Source organism: Ochotona curzoniae, unplaced genomic scaffold (assembly GCF_017591425.1).
Source record: "Ochotona curzoniae isolate NIBS_2020 unplaced genomic scaffold, NIBS_Ocur_1.0 contig_3644, whole genome shotgun sequence".
Lineage (NCBI taxonomy): Eukaryota > Metazoa > Chordata > Mammalia > Lagomorpha > Ochotonidae > Ochotona > Ochotona curzoniae.
The window spans coordinates 21,437-42,549 of record NW_024465934.1 but is presented as its reverse complement, the minus strand read 5'-3'; the positions used below and the strand labels follow the sequence as shown (position 1 = coordinate 42,549).

The window sequence follows — 21,113 nt, the reverse complement described above, 5'->3', positions numbered from 1 at the left end:
CAGTGGGTCCACTCCCAGCAGTGGCAGCAGCAGGCAGTCCAAAGAAAGTGAAATCCCCAGGGGCAGGCTGGACCAAGCCAGGCTGCAGTACCCACCAGCAAAAGCCATGGTGAGTCAGGCCATTTCAGATTGGGCCACATGTGAGACACACCCAAAGGTGGATTTCCTATTCCCAACACTCCGAGCGGGTCCCTGGCTCCCCACCCGCTTCAGCCCCTCTGAGGGCTGACCCTGAGGGGCTGAGCAGCATCAACCTGCAGCTGCACAGGCCCCACTTCCGGCCCGGCCCCGCCCACAGGCCGGCCTGGGCACCAAGCACTGGTCCCGCCCACAACTTCCTAAGAGCACTTTCGTTTTCTCAGAAGCAGGCCCTGGCTGCCTGGGTCAGCCATCCACAGGACTTGCGGGCCTCAGTTCCCTGGGGTCAAGAAGGGCATAGGAGCAGTTGCAACAGCAGCAACAGGTGAGTTTTCGGGCCCCTAACTTTTCGTGACTGGTGGCTAGGGCTGTTGGACTAACTTTCTGGAAGCAGCCACTGGGGGCTTGAAATGCAAGTGTTTGGATTCTGAGGTTGTCCCAAGGGTGGGAGAGGATAGGTGGGACTTTGGGGAGCACATAAAAGGGAAAGGGGGCACAGGAAGGCAAAGCTGACATACTTGCCTTTCTCCTAAATTGGCGTTTGCAGCAGTGTGTCCTGTGCCCTGGATCTTCCCTGAAACGCTGACCCCGCCCTCAGGCTGCTCCTGCATTCCCAGTCCTTTCCAGTGATTGGTTGAGTAACTGTTGGAAGCCTGCCACAAGGTTCCCCTGTGTTTTCTGTAGGCACGTTCATGGTTCTTGCTTCGAGTTCAGTTTCTAGAAACAGGAGTTCAAAGGGCTTCGTTTGGGGGTGATCATTAAATTAGCTTCTAAATTTAGTGATGAGGACTAGGGTTTCCTAGCTTGGCCAACTTGACAAGTGCATGTATTCTCAAACTGTCTTCCTTTGAGCTTTTCTGACTGCTGGTGGTCAGTGTGTTTCTCATGCAGCTGTTGAGTGCTGGACTTAGCTCTTTATTAATAGCCTGTTTGTGTCTTTGTGTTTCCCTGCTTTGCTTGGATGTTTACCTTTTGCATATTCATGTGTCAGATCCCATCTATCATGAAAGGAGCCCCCGCTCTGAACAGCAGTGTCCTGTGTGATAAAAAGTAGGACCATAAGGTCAATAAGTTCTACTAGGCCACCAAGAAAGCCTGGAGCTGGTGACTTCACCTTTCTGTGGCTCATAGCAGAGTAAGAAGGAGAAACCATGAGATGTCTTTCTCTGCGCACTGTTGGTAATGCATTGTTTGTGTGGAGCTGCAGGGCCGTCGCCTCTTCTTAGCCAGCGATCATACTGACCTGCACTCCTGCCCAGGTCTGTGCTATCTCTCCTTCCCCTGTCTCCTTCCCTTGTGCAAAGTGTGGGCAGCATGCTTCTTTCCCTTCTGTTCTCTATAAGCCACACAAGCTGGAGCAGGAGTCATCCTCCCTGTCCACAGGTGCAGGTGTTGGACATCTTGGTAAAAGTGCTACTTGGGACACATGCAGGCCCTACCAGGACACCCACGTTGACGTCAAAACTCCATTTCCGGTTCCAGTTTCCTGTGAATGTATACCCTGAAAAGCATACATGGTAAGTGGCTGGATCCCTGCCACCCTCTTGGGAGACCTGGGTTGAGTTCCTGCTCCCAGCATTCACCTGTCCCAGCTGTGATGGTTGCAGCCATTTTTGTGAACCAGTAACTGGAGATTTCACCATCTCTATGCCTTTCAAATAAATAAATAACTTTTAAAATAAAGATTATTTATTTTACCTAAAATTCAGAATTACAGAGAGTGAGGGAGAGAGACAGAGAGAGATTTTACATCCACTGGTTCACTCCCCAAATGGCTGCAACAGCTAGATAGAGCCGATTGGAGTCAAAGGTAGGAGCCAGGAAACTCCTCCATATCTCCCACATAGGTGCAGGGGTGCAAGTCCTTGGGTCATTCTCCATTGCTTTCCCAGGCCGTTAGCCTATGGCTGGATCAGAAGCAGAGCAGCTGTGTGCATGAAGGTTGGCCTTGGCTACAGCATCCCTTAGTTTGCATATGAGATAGGCTGGAGACAGAACCGACCATATGACGGAAACCATCAGTGTGTGTGTAGGCTGATGTGGGTGACAGACTGAACCAAACCCACACAGGAGTCAGGTCCAAAGTCACCTCAGATGAAGTTTCTTTGGGGAGCCCCCAGCTGGATCAATGGACTCAAAACTCCAGCCACAGTGAAAATCACAGATGTGTGGTCTGACCCTGGGGTGCGTATGTCAGAGCTGGGTCTCCATGGTTGCTGAGGCCTGTGTGGTGAACGGCATGCCCACCTGCTCACGGGGGACATGGCAACCAGTTCATTTAGGCCTAGAGGATGTCTAGTACCGTGGATGGCAGAACAAATTAAACAGCTCTCCCAGACAAGCTTTTGATAGCGAGTGTCTGGGTGAATGGAGACTCTGAGTGGACTATGTCAGCCAATGGACCTTGGAAGGAATTCCTTATCCCTGGAGCAACTCAATCAACAGCATCTCAGAACTGTTAAAACCACTTAAGCAGTATCCTCAGAACATGCTCCACATTGGGGACCCTGGGATGACATTGGGTAGCAATCCCTGAGTACTGATGCAGTTGGGCTGTGGGGAGTGGCCCTCACCTCTTCCTTCTCCACTTTCCACAGATACAGAAAAAAAAAGATTAGAAGCAGTTGTCTCATCCACTTTCCCCATGCCTCAACCCTCTGCACCCTAATCGGTGATCTGTATGGGCATGCATCCCTCTCAAATATGTAAACATCATCAAAAATAAAATGAATTTATTATTGAAAAATGAAAGTAATGGGGCAGTTTGGACTGAACTGGTACACATATGGAATACCCACACCAAATAGAATTAGCTTGCTGTGCCACCGTTCTAACCCCATAAATAAATCATTTTAGAGGCAAACCAGAAAAAACCTCTTTATGGCTCAGTGTCCTCAACAATATAAATGGGTCTAGTCATAGTAACCATCCTACAAACATTTAGTAAAGATCAGGTTAGTGGGGTGGGCACTGTGACATAGCAGGTTAAGCTTCTACCTGTATGTAGTTGCTGGCATCCCATCTGGGCACTGGTTCAAATCTTGGATGCTCCATTCCCAATCTTGCTCCCTGCTATTTCTCCTGGATGACCCAAGTACGTGACGCTTGCACCGACGTGGGAGACCAGGAAGGAGCTCCTGACTTCAGCCTGGCCCAGTCCTGGACGTTGTGATCATATGGGGAGTGAGCCAGTGGATACAAGATGTCTCTCTGTATGTCTCTTCCTCTCTCTATATAAAACTCTTCCTTTCAAATAAATAAAATATTTTTTAAAAAGATCCAATACATTACTGCATAAAAAACCCTTAGAACAAAGTCTGGTAAACAGGAGGCACTTAATAAATAGCTTTGTAAAGCACATGTGCCTCAGCATCTGGAATTTTAGCATCATGATGTCAGCTGCTCTTGGCATGCATAGTTCCTGGAAATTGTCCTTGTTTCCTTTGCCCGTGCACGTTTCAGGCAGACATTGCAGTGAGGAATGACTTGGGCATCACCTGCCCGTCTTCAGGGGCTGGGCCATGCCGAGAGCGGCTGGGCACACCCCTCTGACTCTGGGCTTCTCCGTGCCTGACAGGCAGCCCCCGGCAGGATGTTCATTGTGCCAGCGGCCTTGGAAGAGGCTCTTTTTCAGCACTTCATGTGTCAGAAGATGGAGATCGCCTATGCCATCCACAAGCCGTTTCCGTTCTTCGAGGGCCTCCGGGACAACTCCTTCATCACTGACAGAGTGCTTGCGGTGAGTCGGGTACACCCCTTCTCCTGGCAGCCCAGACCCCAACAGGGCTGTCCAATCACAGAGATTCAAACCCCCAGCCCTTGCGGCTTCTGGGATCTGGCAGGTCCAGTCTGGGCCTGCTCATGCTCACGTAGATGGGGTCTGTGCGTCACTCAGAGGGCATTAGCTTCCAGGGTGCCACAGCGTCAGCCCTAGTGGATGACCTCCAATCAGCTGGTTCAGAACAGCAGAAATTCACTCCTTCTCATGGGTGTGGAGGCCGGAAATCCCAAGTCCAGACTTGATGGGGTTGATTCTGTCTGGAGGCTCCGATGAGACTCCACTCCCTGCCTCCCTCGTGGTGTCTGGTGGCTGCTTGGTGCGCCTTGCCTATGGCCACACACATCCAGCTCCGTGTCCTTTTGTCATCCATGTCTGCCCTGCTTTCCTTCTCTTTCGATGACTCTCGGATTCAGGACCCACTCTGATCCTTCATGGTCACATCTCAACATTGTTAAGTTCACATTCAAGATTCTGAATGGGCCTGTCTTCGGGAGGAGTGCGATTGCTCATAGGTGCTAGCAGGTGTTGAACGGTTGCCCTGGGTGGCCTTCTTTGCTGCAGCTCCTTCCTTCCGTCATCACTGCCCCGCACAGGTCTCTTTAGCCCTCGTCTGTAAAGTCTTTGGTCATTCATCTCTCCCATAGCTATGTGCACTTTTCCTTCATAGCATGATGCATAGCCGTCCTTGGGAATTCATTTCACGTGTGTTTAATTGCTCAGGGCTCATCTTCTCTACCTGACACTGCCCACCTCCAACACGGGCCGTGTCTTGCTGCTCTCACACACAACGCCATACCCAAGGCTCCCTGAGCCTAGAAGGGGTTCAGTGCATGTTTGCTATCAGTTCTCTTCTGTTCTGTTTCTCTCAACTTCATCTCACCAAGAGGGAGTCTGGAAGCTACTTAGACCACCTCAAGTACAAGAAAGGAAAAGTTTCTAGCCCAAAGCCTTCAAAAATTAACTACATGACAGCATCCCATGATGCTACTTTACTTCCTTAAAAATGCTGTCTTCCATGAGCCAGCATGGTAGAACAGCAAGTTAAGCTTCCACCTGTGACACTAGCATCCCATTTCAGAGCACTTATTCAAGTCCCAGCTGCCCTGCTCCCAGTCCAGCTCCCTGCTAGTGTGTCTGGGAAGGCAAGACAGGATGACTCAAGTTCAAGTTCCCTGACCCATGTGGGAGAGCTAGACGCAGTCCTGGCTCTTGGTTTGGCCTGGCCTTAGCCCCAGCTGTTGTAGCCATTTGGGGAGTGAACCAGCAAACAGAAGATTCTTTCTGTGTCTTGTCCCTCTGTCTCTATCATTTTGCCATTCAAACAAATAAGATTGTTTTTAAGAGATTCTCTTCCCTCAAGTGTATATGATATCAAATTTCACAAAACTTCACCTTAGGGGACTTGGCACTGTGTTTTCTGTTAAAATTTTTGAAAGGGTAAACTAGCTTTCTTACAATGGACAGAGCCCCACGTGTGTGAGTGGATTTGCTCTCTGTCTGCTTGGATAAGCATGGGCTGTCATTCTTTGCTCCATTCTGAAAGGACTCGGTGGAGGAGTGTCGTCGTTTGGTCCCTGTAAGCAGAGTGGTGTATGACGTTCTTACCAGGCTGGAGCAGACATTCACCCCAGCATTGCTGGGCACCTTGTTCAGCCACATCAACCTGTGTGAATACCCCAGGCTGGCAGCAGTTCTCACGAGCTTCAGGAGAGGTGAGGAGCTGAGCCGTGTCCAGCCGTCAGGGTGTCAGTTCAGCCCGATGGGAGACTGGGGGTGTGTAAAGAAGCTAACTCCCCAACATCTGGATTCTCCAAGTTTGCTCTTGTCAGTGGTGACATGAACCATCAGTCTTCAACAGTGAAAAACAGTTTTGTGCAAAACAAGATCTTGTGGTGAGAAAGGTTCAACATAGTGAAACGGGGAACACTTGGGCATTTTGGTGATACGAGGAACATGGTTTGAACACAGTAAAAGCTGATGCCCAAGAGACTAGTAACCAGGTAACAGTCACAGTGTCAGAGAAGGGGGCAGCCAAGGGGAAGGTTGAGCTCCAGACAGGTGCAGGTATACCTGCAGGTGAGCCCATTCTCTCGGCAGCATCAGGGCAGTGCCAGGAGAAGCCGGGACAGGCAAAGCTTTGCTAAGCATGTTGAAGCCAAAGGAACCCCATGGCTGAACAGCCCCGACCCCATGGGGCTCAACCTCATTTATTTTGTTCCAGGCTCTTTCCCCAAATCCACCTTTCCTTTCCTTTTCCTGTTCACTGCATGAAACAATTTTACTTCTGTGAAAAATGATGGGGAAGAATCACAAGGGAAGACCAACCGTGCAGGGGAACAGTAGGGAGGAAGTTCAGGGTCCTGGAGAAGTAAAGTAAGAGAAGGGGCAGTGTAAGCCAATGGGAGGGAACGGCAGGAGGCCCAGGAGCTGAATCTGCAGACATGAGAATATGAATGGACTCATTCCCCTGCAAGGGAATTTTTATTGTATTGTACTTACTCAGAGAGGCATGCCCTGTGTATTTATTTCTAAAAGCAGAGACTTCTATTAAAATTATTGCATGTACGTGATTGATTTAATTCTATGAAACTGAAATGAAAAAGCTTAAATGCTTGTGTAGAAAGGCAAAGTGAGCTTTGGGTATGAAACCACACCCATGTTAGATCAGGGCTTTGCAGCACTGGGTGGCCCTATCCAGTACAGTAGAAAAGGGCACGGGTGGGCCGAGGACCTTGAGTCTGTTCTCTGTACCCAGGAAGCTAGTGAACAACTGCACACCCCTATCCTCCCGTCAGCAAAATCCCCTCCCCCACGTGACCCACATGCTCTTTCCCCATCCCAGTCTGTACTTCCTATGGAGAGTGGCACCCACGCCCAGCAATCCCGCTGGAAGCCCCACCTGGCCCCACTGAAGGGAGTTGCCCCCAGACCCTGCTGCTGCCCCTGCCACAGCCGCCTCCTCAGGGCCAGCTGCCCAGTGCCAGCAGAGTTGGTGACCTTGGAGTGTCCTCGCCCAGCTCTTCGGACACTTCTGTGCTTCAGCCTGTGCACATCTTGGAAGGAAGGAAAAAGCCAGGTGAGAAACAAACCCTGTCCAACCCTTATGTGTGCCCACCCTGGGGACCCTGGGCTGTGTTTCATTGGAGTGGTCCTTGCCATGGTCCTGCCTGTCCACGCACCGCCCCTTCCAGAAAGGATGGTGAGCATGGGCAGTGTCCCAGGAGGTCCGGAGCTTGGAGCACCCACTTCCCACTGTGAGGACACCAGCCACCTATCTTAGCCCTTGGCACTCTGTCTGCCCCAGTGTTCTTGCCACACTCTCCTCTCCCACCCAGTCCCTGTAACCTGTAAGGGTCTCCTTCCTCCATGCAGTGACCAACGCCAACTTAATATCTGAAAGAGATGAGCAGGAAGACCCCCAAAGGCTGCCCAGCCCTCCTTTGGACACTGCCCAAGGTAATGTGGGTTGGGACCGGCTTAGCTTAGCTCCAGGTGGCTGTGTAGGATGGCATGCACCTGCCAAGCAGGAAGCTGTGGCAGAAACCCCAGGAGACCCACCTGGGCATGGCAAAAAAAAAAAAAACAGTAAGAAAAAGAATCAGAGGTGCTGATTGAGCAGCCCCCACTGCAGGGCAAGTCAGCCTTGCACACACTGTTCTGGACGGTCAGGTAAGTGGTGCACCTCCCGAGCTGGTGGCCTTATTTGGTTCCTTGACCCAGGATAACTAGGGGGAGCTTTGAGTTTCAACCTGATTTGTCTTAGTAGGGTTTAATTTGCAAGACTAACATTAGAAGAATTGTTTTTTAAAAAGGAGAGAGATTACTAAATGTTGAAAGAGCATTCAAACTTGATTGAGCTTCCAAATTATGCCACTTATTGCCCCAAATCATCACTATGATAGCATCTGCTCACATTAACTCTGGCAGTGCGATATTGTTGGACAGTGTTCCCAAATGGAACACTGTGAATAAAGATCTATTTATTTGAAATGCAGAGTTACAGAGAGTGGAAGACACAGAGAGAGAGCATGCAAGAAAGAGAGAGAGAGAGAGAGAGAGAGAGATTCTATCTGCTGGTTTATTCCCCCAAAAGCTGCAACAGCCGACGATGGACAGGGCTGATGCCAGGAGCTCTGGATTCCATTGGAGAAGATTCCATCCTCACAGTTGTCAGATACTAAGTAGCATTATTACAGTAATGACTCATGGAACATAAATGACTGTTGACTTGCCCATTCCTTCCCACCATGGGCCAGGCCTTGGCAGCTGGCCGCCCCATCGTGGGGACCAGTTGGAATTGGATGTTCTCTCTCCTCCTTACCCTGGTCCCTGTGTGCTGGCCTGGAAACTGCAATGATTTGACAACTGAGTTCTCTCCTGGTTGGGGCCTGGCTTGTCTCTGGCTGTTTCAGGATGGAAGACTTACTTCTCTCTGCCTTTGAAACAAAAAGAAAACAGATTTATATTGCAAGGAATTAGATGACTGTGAAGAAGCAAAGCCAGCAAGTCCTGAGTGGCCCAACAGTGACGAGGCAGTGCTGTTCCTCCTTGCTGGTACCCACCCTGACTTTGAACCTTAGTCACTTCCAGGTCACTTGGGTCTATAATTGTGGATGTCCTCATTTCAGGGATCTAATGGTGACCTGTCCCCTCTCTCACCTGCTCCTAAGTAGGCCAGCATTTGAGACAGGTCCGTGGTATTGGGAAACAAGAGGAAGATGGCAACCTTGCGTAAGAGGAACTTTCCAGTCCTGTCTTTTGCAACCAGAAACTAGTAGGACCTTGTGTCCAAGTACATTTGCTGTTGAAAAAGAAAAAGGCTCCTGGTTTTTCAGCCGTCCTTCTGTGTTTAATGGTATACAAGGCACTTAGTCTCCTTTACTGTTTCTCAAGGTGAGACAGTCACAGATACAGCATGTGTAGACATCGCAGCAATACCATATTTTCCACAAGGCCAAGGTGGTGCCCTCTACCTGGCCATCAGAATTTGACATCTTGCTCCCCACTGCCTTTAGCTGCATCCCTGGAGCACAGCCACCAAGAACCCGTGGGCTTGTCTTCCCGCTTCCACTGAAGCAATTCCCCTAAATGGGTCAGACTAAGGCTTCACTATATTGGGTCACTATATCCCTTCACTATATCCTTTGGGTCACTGGGACAAGTCACCCAAGGAACCACCATCACAGGCTGGCAAAATGAAGGCAGAATCAGGGACCCCTGGGGGTGTGGTGCCAGCAGGTTCACCTTCTTATCATCCTGCCTCCTCCCCGACCCCCGGATGTTCTGAGCCTAAAGTGCATTTCTCTTGTCAGTGAAAAGAGAGGATTCTCCAGAGCCAGATGACCCAGAAGATTCCCAGGAGGTCCCATGCCCATCTCCCAGGAAAGGTGAGAGTTGTCTTCCTCCTGCAGGTGTCAGGGGACCCACAGCTGCTCTCTCTCCCTTATCATAGCTTGCCATGTCTTGCTTCGGGATGGCCAGCACAGCTTCTCCATTGTTCCCACTCATGGTACCTTCTTGCAGTGAAGAGACTCACAGGGAAACCAGAGGGAATTCTGAATGTCCATCCCTTGGCACCACTGGTCTCCCAGTTCCCCAGCTTCCTAGACAGTTAGCTGCACCAACCTCTGCAATGGATGGGTGTTTCCCCTGAGCAGACAGCATTTCCTCTAAGACATGGCTGGGCCTTCCCTGCTGTTGCTGAGGCTGCTTGGTGGGAGGCAGGCTGCAGTTTGCTTTTTGCTGCCTGATGCTCCAATCTGGGACCCTGGTCCTGTGTCCCCTCTTTGGAGACTCCAGCACCCAGCTGAAAGTCCCTTCGTTCCATCATTGTCACCTGCCGGCTTCCCCACCATCCCCCGAAAGACAAATGCTGTGTTTCTCCCACTGTCATCAAATGCTGTGTTTCTCCCACTGTAGGTCCTGCCATCATCCTAGGTTCTTTGACAGTAGCTAAAGGCAACAGACAACCCACCCAACACTCTGGCATCTCAAATCCTTCCTCCACCAGTGTCTGGTGGCTTCTTCTGCCACATATTCTGGTCACTCCAAAGGGCCAGCTTATAGGTTCTGTAATGGAGACCCAGCTCCATTTCTAATGTTCAATAATTCCCCTTTTTTGACCCCTGTCTTTGAAGTTTGCTCCTTCTTAGAAGCTGAACATCATTGACATTGAAGGTCGGAAGATCTACACCTGTGAATGTAAAAGATGTCTTCTGTCCCTTCTTTTTAGGAACTAAGAAGAAAAGGAGTATCTGGTCAACTCCAAAAAAGCGACGTCAGAAAAAAAGACTCCCAAGAGGTAAGATGAGGCAAGGGGAGGAGCTGGGAGCTGGAGAGAGCTCACACAGGGTCGGCCGGCCAAGATGTGGGCATTAGAATTCATTTCAAATGCAGTGAGAAGCCACTGGACAGGTGGAATCCGTGAAGTGACGTGGTCTGGTTTTAAAGTTGACAAGATCAGAGTGGCTGCTGGGTTAAGAAGGAGTGGAGGTGGACATAGTGGAGTAGCGTGGCCTTGAGGACGGACACTCAGGCAGTGTTATAAACAGGCTGGATTCGGATCTGATTGGGGATGGGAGGGGTGGTTTCTAGAAGAGGGTTAATTATAGATCAAGTTTGCAGGTAACTTGACAAGGCTTCTCTAAAATTTCCCTAACTGTATATGGTGGATTTCCACTCATGGTGCCTGGACAGAGAGAGAAAGCAGATGATGATCTCAGGGGAGAAAACCTATATACAACCAAAAAGAGATACTCATGGAGAAATAGTGAGAGAAAAGCAAGTAAAGAGCCCCTGAAGGGAGGGATCTGGGTTCAGGAAGAAAGGTCATCGGGCAGGGGAAGAAGGGGTTTCCTGGGGACCCCAGTTAGAACTGTCCACAGATCACTTCTTGGTCCATGGGCAGCCATGAAATGCAAGAGAGAAGTGCGAAGTGGTGGGCCAAGTGGCTTAACCCGCTACAATGCTGGTCTCTGCTCCACACAGAGTACTTGCTTTTTGCTTCCTCTGTGAAGGATGATGACTTGTTATGTTACATATTGTGCAGTTTTTCTCACTTCATTTTCATAGTCTTTGATTCCTAGGCTTGAATTTCAGCTTGGAAAACCTTTCCATGTCCGTGGCTTCTGATGATCGTTTTCTGCTTTCTTCTTCTAGTCTTAAAAAATGGTTATTAATTTGAAATTGGTATATTCTAAGTGTGAGTTTCTAGTATAGCTCTCTTACATCTTTACTCATTTCCAGGTAAAAGAGAAGCACTGGTATCACATAGGCCTCCACAAAGTGATGAGAAAACAGACAATTTTGGTTTAAAAAGCATTGAGGGAGTGGGCCTTTAGCCTGGTGGTGAAGATAGCAGCATCGGGCACAGTGTGGTAACCTAGTGGCTAATGTCTTTGCCTTGTACCCACCAAGATCCCATGTAGCCATTGGGTCATGTTCCAGCTACTCTGCTTCTCTTCTGGCTCCCTGCTTGTGTCCTGGGAAAGCAGTGGAGGACAGCCCAAGGCCCTGGGACCCTGCACCTGCATGGGAGACCCAGAAGAGTCTCGTGGCTTCAGATCAGCTCAGCTCTAGTCGTTGCAGCCACTTGGGAAGTGAACCAGCAGATGGAGGATCTTTCTGTCTCTCCTCTCTGTAAATCCTCATTTCCAATAAAAATAAATAAATAAATAAATAAAGCTTTCAAAAAAGAAAAAAGAAGACAGCAGCACCCACATGGCAGGGCTTGGGTGCAGCACCAACCCCAGCTTAGCACCCATGGGGAGACCTGAGTTGGGTTCTGAGTTTCCAGCTTCAGCCTGGTGCAACCCTGACCATTGCAGGTATGTGGGGGAGTAAACCAGCCAGTGGACAGTCTAATACATTTTTTGAACATTAAGAAAAAAAATTCACAGTATAGCCTTTAATAATCAATATTTGCAGACAGAAACATTTTTTTCCCCGTTTTTTAGAGGAAAAAAGAAAGAGAGCTAGCTGCTCAAATTCAAGACAAGAGGAAACAAAAACCCCAGGAGGTAAGCAAGAAAAGTGAAGTGTCACTACTCTCCTGTAAGTGTTCTGATTGTCACTTGAGCGACCAGTGTGGTCACCCAGTTTTACTGGCCCATCTCTGCCCAAGCCACGCCATCAGCAGACATCTCCCACCAAGACAGAACCTGGCACCACAGTGACGCAAACCCGGCCTTCTGGTCTCTTGCCCCCAGGAAGGACTGGTGGTGGAGGTGGGGGCAGGAGGCAGCAGGGAGCATCGAGGTGAAGACTGTGTCTACTGCAGGGTCCCAGCCAGGGAGAGCAGGGAGCTGCAGCAGGACTGAGGCGCCCAATCCCAAGCCGGAATTACGTTTGGAGTCACTTAGTTCTCAGAACCCCTCCCCTGCCCTGTCTGCGTCTCAGTGCATGGAGGTTGTGCTGTTGGCAGCGTAGGAAACATGCTGAAGAAACTGCCTGCTTCGCCGCCCTCCTGTCTCCATCTCCTTCCCCAGATTCTGTCCCTCTTCACTCTGTTTCCTCATCCTCTTTTCCCCCATTCCTGGCTGTTTGCTGAGGGCCTCGGGGGTTCTTGTCAGGGAGATGTGGGATGCCTTGCCCGTGTGGAGGATAGGGACTCTTGGAAGAACTTTCCTTGCAGCTGCCGAACCATGGTCGAGATAGGTGCTCGACTGCTTTGAGGACACCTCCAAAGGCTCAGGGTGCTCCAGCACCACTAGTCTCGGGCTGTGACCTGGACTCTGCTTGCTCGTCCTCCCCTGCCCTCCTTTTCTACCTTCTGATTTCCTACCCATTGCCTCCTTAGGCTGGAGGAAACCTACTCTCTGCCATTTGCTTTTCCTCTACTGATGACTTCCAGGAAAGTTGACATGCAGGCCTCTAAGCGCTTCTTGGTATGGACAGGTGGTTCTGGGAATGTAGGGATCCCCTACCACTCAGGAGATTCTGTGCTTCAGTGTTGGAGGCCTCCCAGATGGCCAGGATGAGCAGTGACTCCTCGGCTCTGGGCCAGCCTCTGCCCTTCCCTGAATCCTGTTGATTTCATAGCCGTGAACCCTGCTACTTTATAGTAATGAAAAATATACACATTTTGTATTTTCAAAGATGGGCTGTTTTGTAGCGCATCCATAAAGTGTCAGGTCTATAGCCCAAGCCATGGGGACTCAGGAGTGAGCCAGGTAGATGCCAGTCCTTCTTTTATGGAATGTTGGTGGTGAAGGACATAAAGGGGGAAAAGCTAAACTGGAAGAAGTACAGTGAGTCTAGGGGAGAAAGGAAGACACTGCAGAAAACAAAGAAGTAATTATAGAGAAATGACCAGGCTAAAGCAAAGTCCATAGATCTCCAAGGGGTGGGAGAGTCGGGCTGGACTAAGAAGGAGGGAGTCACGAATTGGGTGCGGGGTGTGGAAAGGTCCATGGATCTCCAAGGGGTGGGAGAGTGGCTGGACTGAGAAGGAGGGAGTCACGAATTGGGTGCGGGGTGCGGAGAGGTTTGCTGGAGGCCCAAATGTAGAATAATCACAAATCACTGTTGGCCCAGGCGCTGTCTCATCTGGGCATGGAATGCAAAAGAAGCTGGAGCAGGTGGCTAGAAGGCAAGGGGATCCAATCCAAAACTCAGGGGTGATGACAAGGAACAAGAAGGCAAAAATGAACTGTACCCGGGTGTCCAGACTGGAGGGTAAGCTGCGATGGACTCCGCCATTTGATGGACTCTGTCTCTGTGTGCGTGGTCTCTCCTGAGCAGGTGGAAGCGTAAAGCTGTTGGAAGACATACAGCCAAGAGGCACGTGAAGCCAGGACAAGGCTCAGTCGGGCTTAGAGAGCTTGTTGGCAGGACATCCTCAGGGAGCAGCTGGTCTTGGATGTGTGTTCACTGGACTGCTCCCCAGTGTCTGCTATTTCCATTTGCAGTAATGGAGGCACCACTACTTCACTGAGTGTGATCAACTCTTTCATGCCAGGATCGCAAGTGGCTCCAGTCCTCAGGGTGGATGTATTTTCAGGATTGTTTGTTCAGTGTTCATTTCTAGAAGTGAAGTGTCTTGGTCAAGGACTCTGTAGAGTGTTCCTCATTTACCCATCTTGTATACAGTTTGCACTCCCAATGAGCAAACAAAAGCCCTTATTTTCACCAACACTAGAAATAATGAGGTTTTACTCCTGGCCTCTCCACGGTTTTCCTCCGACTTTCTGTGTGCCGTGGGCACACACACGGCAGTAGGCTGTGCATACGTCTCACTGCTCATCAGTATCCCGTCCCCAGTCCCTTGAGAAGGTTTCAGACACCCACGCTGTGCACTCAGAGATGCCATGTGACTTAAGTCAGCCAGAGAAAGGTGGACTATAACACAGGGTCAGTTTCTGGGCAAAGGTTGAAGAGCTCCTGTTCCTTTTCTCTCTGGCCCCAAAGCAGCAATGTGCTAAACCGAGGCTTGTCAGCCACTAGAGCCAAGCATGTCAGTCATGTGGGGCTGAGCCTTATCTACCTTGTGATGAAGAAATAGCATGAGGGAGAAGGGAAAAGTTGCTGCATGGCAAGTTCCCCCACAACCCCAAGTTTCAGATGATAAATAGTGCAGGCTTACAGCCCCACAGTCTGTGCATCAACTGCTCAGCTCTGTCTCTGTAGCATGCTGGCAGCCAGGGACACACCCACAAGGGTGTGGGCAGGGTCGTGCTGCACTAAGTCTTTATTCACATGAAGAGGTGCCAGGCTGTCGGGCTGGAGTTGCCAATACTGGTCTTGAATCACTGGGAACTTGTACCCCACGTCTAACCTGTCTTTACTAATTTACCTGTTTTATAAGTCTGTCATCAGAATCTTCTTCTTTCATAGACTACCTGCTTATGTTTGCCCATTTTTATATGACTGTTCATGTTAAAAATTAACCCCTTTCACTTATTGTGAGAAGCTTCTGCTTGCGGGGACAATTTAATTTGGAAAAATGAGTGTATCTGTAGTGTGCAGGTATGAGTGTGCGGTTCATGTAACAGTTGGCCTTACAGAAGGATAATTGCTCACGTGTTCACTGCCCTGTGCAGTAGGGGCTGCTTAGCAAGCCCCTGTCCTTCACCGTGAGGTGCCGGTGGTCGTGGCAGCAGGATTTCCCATCCCTGCCACATGCTGATGTAGGAGGCCAACTCGCCTGCCCTGAGAACTGCTGCTCCATGCCCCGTTCTGCTGCCGTTAAAGCCCTTCTGTGTGATATTCAGAAACTACATGTCCCTTTTGTTCACTTCGAGTGTTTATATTAAATACGTAAGTACACATTTACTGTGAAAATTCGTGTTCTGTCATGTCTCTCTTTCTGTACTGTATGTATATATATATATTCTTTCTCCCCCTAACTTATAGAAATACAGCAAAAAATTAAAATTGTTATCATATGAGGTGTATACATCTTTGTTTATGGTATGTTTTCATTTCTTTAGAAAAGAAACAGAAAGCGAACACTCGTGCACGTTCAAAAAGGATCCAGAAAAATATTCTCCAGAGAGGTGGGTGCACCCAGGGTCCTCCCTGGAATTGGTCCCCTACTGTCTTCCCACCCCTGTCCTCACTGCCCTGGGTTCCGCCTCCATGTCAGTTCAGAGCAGAGAGGAGCTCTCTAAGGCTGGCGTCTGTGCTTCCCCTCTGTGCACCACACGTGGCCTCTTGGTGTCCCTACTCCCACTGCCCCCATCGTGTTCCACACCTTCCCTCCTCAGCATCATTGCTGCTGACTGTCCCCTCTGTCACTTGCTCCCACTGTAAGTCCTACAGATGCTTCTCAAAGAGAGATCCCAGCCTGTGCTGCCTCCAGCCTGTTGTTGGCAGAAATGCAAGGACGGTGGGTTCATGGATGCCCTGGGATGCCTGGCTCACAGTGTTGGCAGCTGCTGGACTCCTCAGCAGAGGTGGGCAGTGCCCTGGTTCTGCTGCTGATGCATCGGGCAGCACTGGCCTTGTAAGTGTGCAGTGGAAGGAGTGGACAGCAGGGAAGAGCATAACATACCTGGCCCCCTGGTCTACAGCCAGGACCTCGCCAGCACTGACACCCCACAGGCTGCACCAGCTTGGCACGCCCACTCTAGGTCAGCTGGACACCGAGTGCCACTTTCCCCACCCCTGCCTTCCTCTCGCAGAGCTGACTCTTTAAGACAAGGCCTTTGCTACTCCCTGCTGGAAGATGATTGTGCTAAGCACACATGTTGAGTGTGTTTCTGAGGTGAAATCCCAGCATCTTCCTCTTCAACACTGCTCCCTGCACAATCCACACAACGTTTTGCAGAAACCCTGATAAAAATCCAAATATGTACATTGCTTTGCAGTTAGCCCATCAGATCCTCATCGTAACTGGTACTACCAACCCATTTTACAGATTCAATTAAAAGTTGAAGCACTTGCATCAGCCACAATCAGCCCAGGTGATCTGAGCCCTTTGTCCTTTGCACCAAAAGGCAAATGAGCCCAGACACGTGGGTTATAAAACCCTGGGGGATCCGGGATGCAGGCGGACACTGGGCACATGCCTCCCCCCGTGAGCACTTGGCCTTGGCCGTGCCTCCTGCTCTAACACAGGGCTTCTGTGCTGCTGCCGATCACGTGTTGGGGAGCCTGCTGAGGTGTCTCTGATGTGACCGTTGCAGTCTGGCCTGTCTCACTTGTAGTGCCAACTCCTCCCCATACAGTGAGCTGACCACCACTCCTTCTCTGTGAATCTGAGCCCTGCCCGGCCCCACCTCCCCCAGCTGTCAACACAGGATGGTCCACGTTGCCACTGGTAGTATGTTCTCGTGGCTGCTTTTCCTCCAGGCCCCCGAGCTTCCCTAGCCCCTCCACATCCCCTCTAGTGTCGCTTCCCAGCCCCCAGATCTTTTCCAGGCCTTTTCCACAGCTAATTTTCACCTGGCTCTTTCCCCTTATGTTTTCTAAGAATTCTTGGAGTTGTTCTGCCGGCCTTGTTAATTAGGTGCTTTTCCGTTTTGTACTTCCTGGACTCGGTCAGGCTTTTCTGTTAATTTCCTTCCCTGCCTGTGCTTCTCATTTCCATGAACTCATTCATCTGTAACTGCTGGCTTTTCACAGCAGGCTGTCACTGTTCACTCACTGTGGTGCTCCACACCAGTCCCTATTGACGCTCACCTAGGAGCATGGGCTGGCTGATGTCAGAGCCCACCCCCGCCCCCGACCAGCACTTTCCCCACAGGGTCCCCTCTCTTGGGTGCAATTTGCTACGATGAATAAGCCAAATGCAGGACTGTCAAGAACAGTCCAGGAAATTGGGCTTAGGAATAGACTTGGCTTTGAAAGCTTTCAGGTCAAAAAACACCACCTGCTTTGGTGACCTACCTACCCCAGGAAAGGGGAAACTCTGCATGGTAACCCACAAAGCCACCTTTTGCTCTGCCATTTGAGACATCTGTAATCAGTAGGGAGCACGGCACACCACGCTGGGCAGATAGCTCATCCACTGCTCAAAGTGGAATGCCTCCTGCAAATTAAGCTATCTTTCCCAATACCATTGATTACCACTGATCCCCATTGATTGGGTTTCCTGGAGGGGACAATGCAAGAGGAAGCTAGAACTGAGTAAGGTCAACTTCTACTTTCAGAAAACCATGAGGATGACACCGTGGACTTTCGCTGTCCAAAGCTTCCTGTGACCTGTGGAAAGGCTAAGGGGATTTTATACAAAAAGAAAATGAGACAAGGTGAGGCCTATGGTCTCCTGCTCTTTCGCATCCTACCATGGGGGAGTCAGAGGGAGGAGAGGGCCCTTACATGTCGTTGTTCCAGAAATGGCTGCAGGGAAGCAAGTGTTTGGGGAAGAGATTTAAAGCCCTTTTCCCATGTTGTGTCTGGCCAGCAGACTGCCCCACTCCCACAAGGAAATCCAAATGCACCCAGCAGCGCTGAGCGCTTTGGGGCGTGTGGGTGTCACATAACATGGAAGTTCTGTCGACTCCCTCACCACCCAAGCAGATTCCTAGGCTTCCTTTAGGTTAGGAGAGAAGGAACCTGGACCTCTTGCTCGAGGCCCCCACCTCACAGGGCCAGCCTTTCTTGGTGGATGCCCTGAGCAGGAGTTCAAAGACTTGGGATGCAGGAGAGGATAGGGCTGGATCCTGAAATGGGTCATCCTTCCCTTGCAGGCTCCTTGGAGAAGTGTATTCAGAATGGAAAAGGTGCCTGGTTCACCCCAAGTGAATTTGCAGCAGAAGGGAAACGAGGAGGCAAGAACTGGAAACGGGACATCCGCTGTGGAGAAAAGTCCCTCAGAGAGCTGCTGGAGGTGAATGGGGGCAAAAGTTCACAGGAGGCGGTTGGAAGCCTTCCAGGAATGAGAAGGATTTCAAGGAGCAGAAAGACCAAGGAACTCCCACTAAGCTTCACCGGCATGATGGAGGTGGAGCTTAGTGCAGCCAGAGAAGCGTGACAGGCAACAGAGGCAGACGGGTGATGGTGTTGGGAAATTTCAAGGGCAGAGAGAATAATGTGAGAGCTTCCAATGTGCAGGCCGAGGGGTTCGAGGAAGGAGGGACGTGGTCTGCCAGTGTTGGGTGGGGAGGGTGGGAAAGAAATGAGCGGGAGATATAGGTACCTGTGACAACTTCCCCTCCTCTACTGGATCATCGGATCATCGCCTGCTCAGCACCCACCTGCCGGGACCCCTCTAAAAACACCTGTGGCCACTGTTGGGGGCCAGGCTCTCCTTTGCATTTGCACAGATACTGTGCTTGCCCATGGTCAGGTGCACACAGGGGACCAGCCCTAGCTACCTTAACACACAAACTTTCCAGGGATAAGCAGTTACCACTAGGATGCACTTGGAAGGATCTTCATCCAGAGAGGAAGACATGAGAAGGGAGAGTGCAGGGATGGATGAGGGACTGGGGCAAAAGGACATGGGTCTCAGGTCTGAGTGACCCAAGAGTCTGATTTCCCCACTAGGGAGAGTCGGAACGAGCTGGCTGGGGACCGGAGCTTACTTTGCAGGTAGACACTCTGAGTTTGAGGTCCGGTGTGAAGTCCAGGCATGTAAGCGGGAAGGTGGGAACTTGCATGTCCACAAAGGACGCTCTAGACTCATCCCCTTCACTGATGCTTCCTCTCTTTCAGGAAGGACTGCTGCTCTGTCCTCCAGGCAGATGTCTCAAGAGAGGGGGAAGGGCAGGTGAGTTTCTGCCACATTTGTCTGAAGGCCTCAGAGTCCCCAAGTTAACCAGCTCCAAGTAACTTCCACATCCTGGCAGGACATCATCATTGCGACTGCTGAGCATAGGATTCCACAGCTTATCTTAAATGGCTAAGAACAGGTTTTTCCAAAATGAAAAATTAGAACACAAACTGATGTGTCCATGTGTGTGTTTTGTTAAAATATGGCTGTTGGGATGACTACAAACCGAAGGTGTCAGAACTAGAACACCACAGTTGGAAAAGTAAACGTGGCATTGGAGTAGAAGAGAATCACAGGAATGGAGAAGCCGCTGATCCCTACAGGACACGAGTATTGCCCAAGAGTGTGTGCTGGTGGTGGCATCAGGATGCTTGCTCAACCGAGCTGGTCTCTGCAGCTGTCCGTTGCCTGTTTGACCTCATGTGCCCTGTCTTTCCTCACTTGCCTGCCTGGGTTCTCCAGGAATGAGTCTCAATCGCTCACGAGGGAGGGTCGTTAGGGTGAGCTTCCAGCACAGACAGTAGCACTTCTCTGTCTTTCCCGAGATCCCAGTCTGACCCTCTGAGGGCTTCATTCACAATTTCAGCTGCGGATTCTACCATGTGTTGCATAAACCGCTTTTCCAACCTGATTTGAAATATCCAGGAGTTCAAGGATCTTCAGTGTAACATTAATCATGGTACAAAATTAAGAGAGGAACACAAATCCCATCAGCTATGAAAAACCTGTTACATCTGCAGAATGGTGGATTTGTAAAAAGACTTTTTAAAAATTTATTTTAAAAGCACAGTTATTGAAAAAGGAGGAGAAACAAAGAGAATCTTCCATCTGCTGGTTCATTCCCCAAATGGCTGGAATAGCCTGGATGGGGCCAGGCAAGAACCAGGAGCTTTATCCAGGTCTCCCACGTGAGTGCAGATGCCCAAGCACTTGGGCCATCCTTCAGTGCTTTCCTGGACACATTAGCAGGGAGCTGGATCGTAGGTGGAGCAGCCAGCACTCAAACCAGCCCCTCTACTGGACGGACACCTGCATCACAGGCAGGGGCTTAGCCTGCATATCATGACTCTGACAACACAGAATGGTGTTTCTTAGTTATGTGGATTCATATTTCCACCAGTGGGAAGTCCCCACACATTGTTACAGTCAGGACAGCAGCAGAAAGCTGACGCTGGTGGTAATGTATGAGGGAGGAGTCCAGCTAGGTCTGCCACGGAAACCATACAAGTATCTGAAATACTCAACCGTTGTTATCCTGAGAGGAGAATCACAGGGACACTTATCTTCTGCATTATGGAATTATATACAACTGGAATTTTTTTGAGAGATAAGCAGAAAGAGACTTCCTATCCATTGGTTCACTCCCAATGCCCCCAGTGACCTGGTCTGTACCTTGTTAAATCCAGGAGCCAGAAACCAATCCAGTACTCTCACGTGGAGGGCAGGAACCCTGTTATCTGAGCCACTGCTACTGCCTCCCCTGGGTCTGCATTAGCAGGAAGCTGGAGCCAGGGATCCAAGCACCTAACCTGGAATTCCTAGAACAACTGTTACTTTTGTAACTTACACGTCTTGAAAACAAGGATCACTCATTAATATGTAAGATATGCTAGTGTCTCCAATCCTTATAATGCCACGTGGTAGCAGGTGACAGCCAGGGGCACACCCCATCACACCTCTCAGTCCCACCTCCTGACACAGACTGAATAGTTCTGATCAGATATGGGCTGAGGCTAGGCTCTCCCTCAGCTATTTTTCCTAGTGCGCAACTAGTTCTGCAGCTCACCCGGCCTCTACGAGGGTCTAGCTGTGTGCATGTGTGCAATAAACAGACCTGACGCTGATCCTCCAAGAGTGTGTCTCGTGATGTGCCCACGGGGTGCTGCCTCCATGACCTAAGATGCAGTGGAAGCAGGTGTGGAGTCTCCTGAACCAGAAGGTCCCAGCAGGTGCATATTGTTTCCTTCATGTTTAAAGGGGGTATTAAGGGAGAAGGTACACCCAATTTCCTACCCTCCCCAAGTCCCACATGTAGGG

The 21,113-nt window shown here is 50.2% G+C and overlaps 1 protein-coding gene across 3 annotated transcripts; it reads left to right on the top strand.

The window, feature by feature from the left end:
• Window positions 1–393: 393 nt before the first annotated feature.
• Window positions 394–19,246, top strand: LOC121158211 (sp110 nuclear body protein-like). Of its 3 annotated transcripts, XM_040982868.1 has the most exons (14): window positions 394–463; window positions 1,571–1,655; window positions 3,716–3,877; window positions 5,463–5,631; window positions 6,762–6,995; window positions 7,292–7,375; window positions 9,232–9,306; window positions 10,152–10,220; window positions 11,875–11,937; window positions 13,454–13,594; window positions 15,349–15,414; window positions 17,512–17,610; window positions 18,052–18,191; window positions 19,019–19,246. In XM_040982868.1, exons 2-14 carry the CDS (start codon window positions 1,653–1,655, stop codon window positions 19,133–19,135), a joined length of 1,422 nt encoding a protein of 473 aa, XP_040838802.1. In that variant the 5' UTR covers window positions 394–463; window positions 1,571–1,652; the 3' UTR covers window positions 19,136–19,246. The 3 variants fall into 3 exon arrangements, with proteins under 3 accessions (XP_040838802.1, XP_040838804.1, XP_040838803.1); XM_040982870.1 differs by lacking the exons at window positions 394–463; window positions 3,716–3,877 and having other exon boundaries at window positions 1,310–1,655; XM_040982869.1 differs by lacking the exons at window positions 394–463; window positions 11,875–11,937 and having other exon boundaries at window positions 1,310–1,655.
• The last annotated feature ends 1,867 nt before the right edge of the window (window positions 19,247–21,113 follow it).

Bases quoted from the DNA above. Each gene is read 5' to 3' on its own strand.
- LOC121158211 (XM_040982868.1), top strand. The intron at 10,221-11,874 runs GTAAGATGAGGC...CCCGTTTTTTAG, and splicing joins GAAAAAAAGACTCCCAAGAG to AGGAAAAAAGAAAGAGAGCT. The intron at 18,192-19,018 runs GTGAATGGGGGC...CCTCTCTTTCAG, and splicing joins CCCTCAGAGAGCTGCTGGAG to GAAGGACTGCTGCTCTGTCC.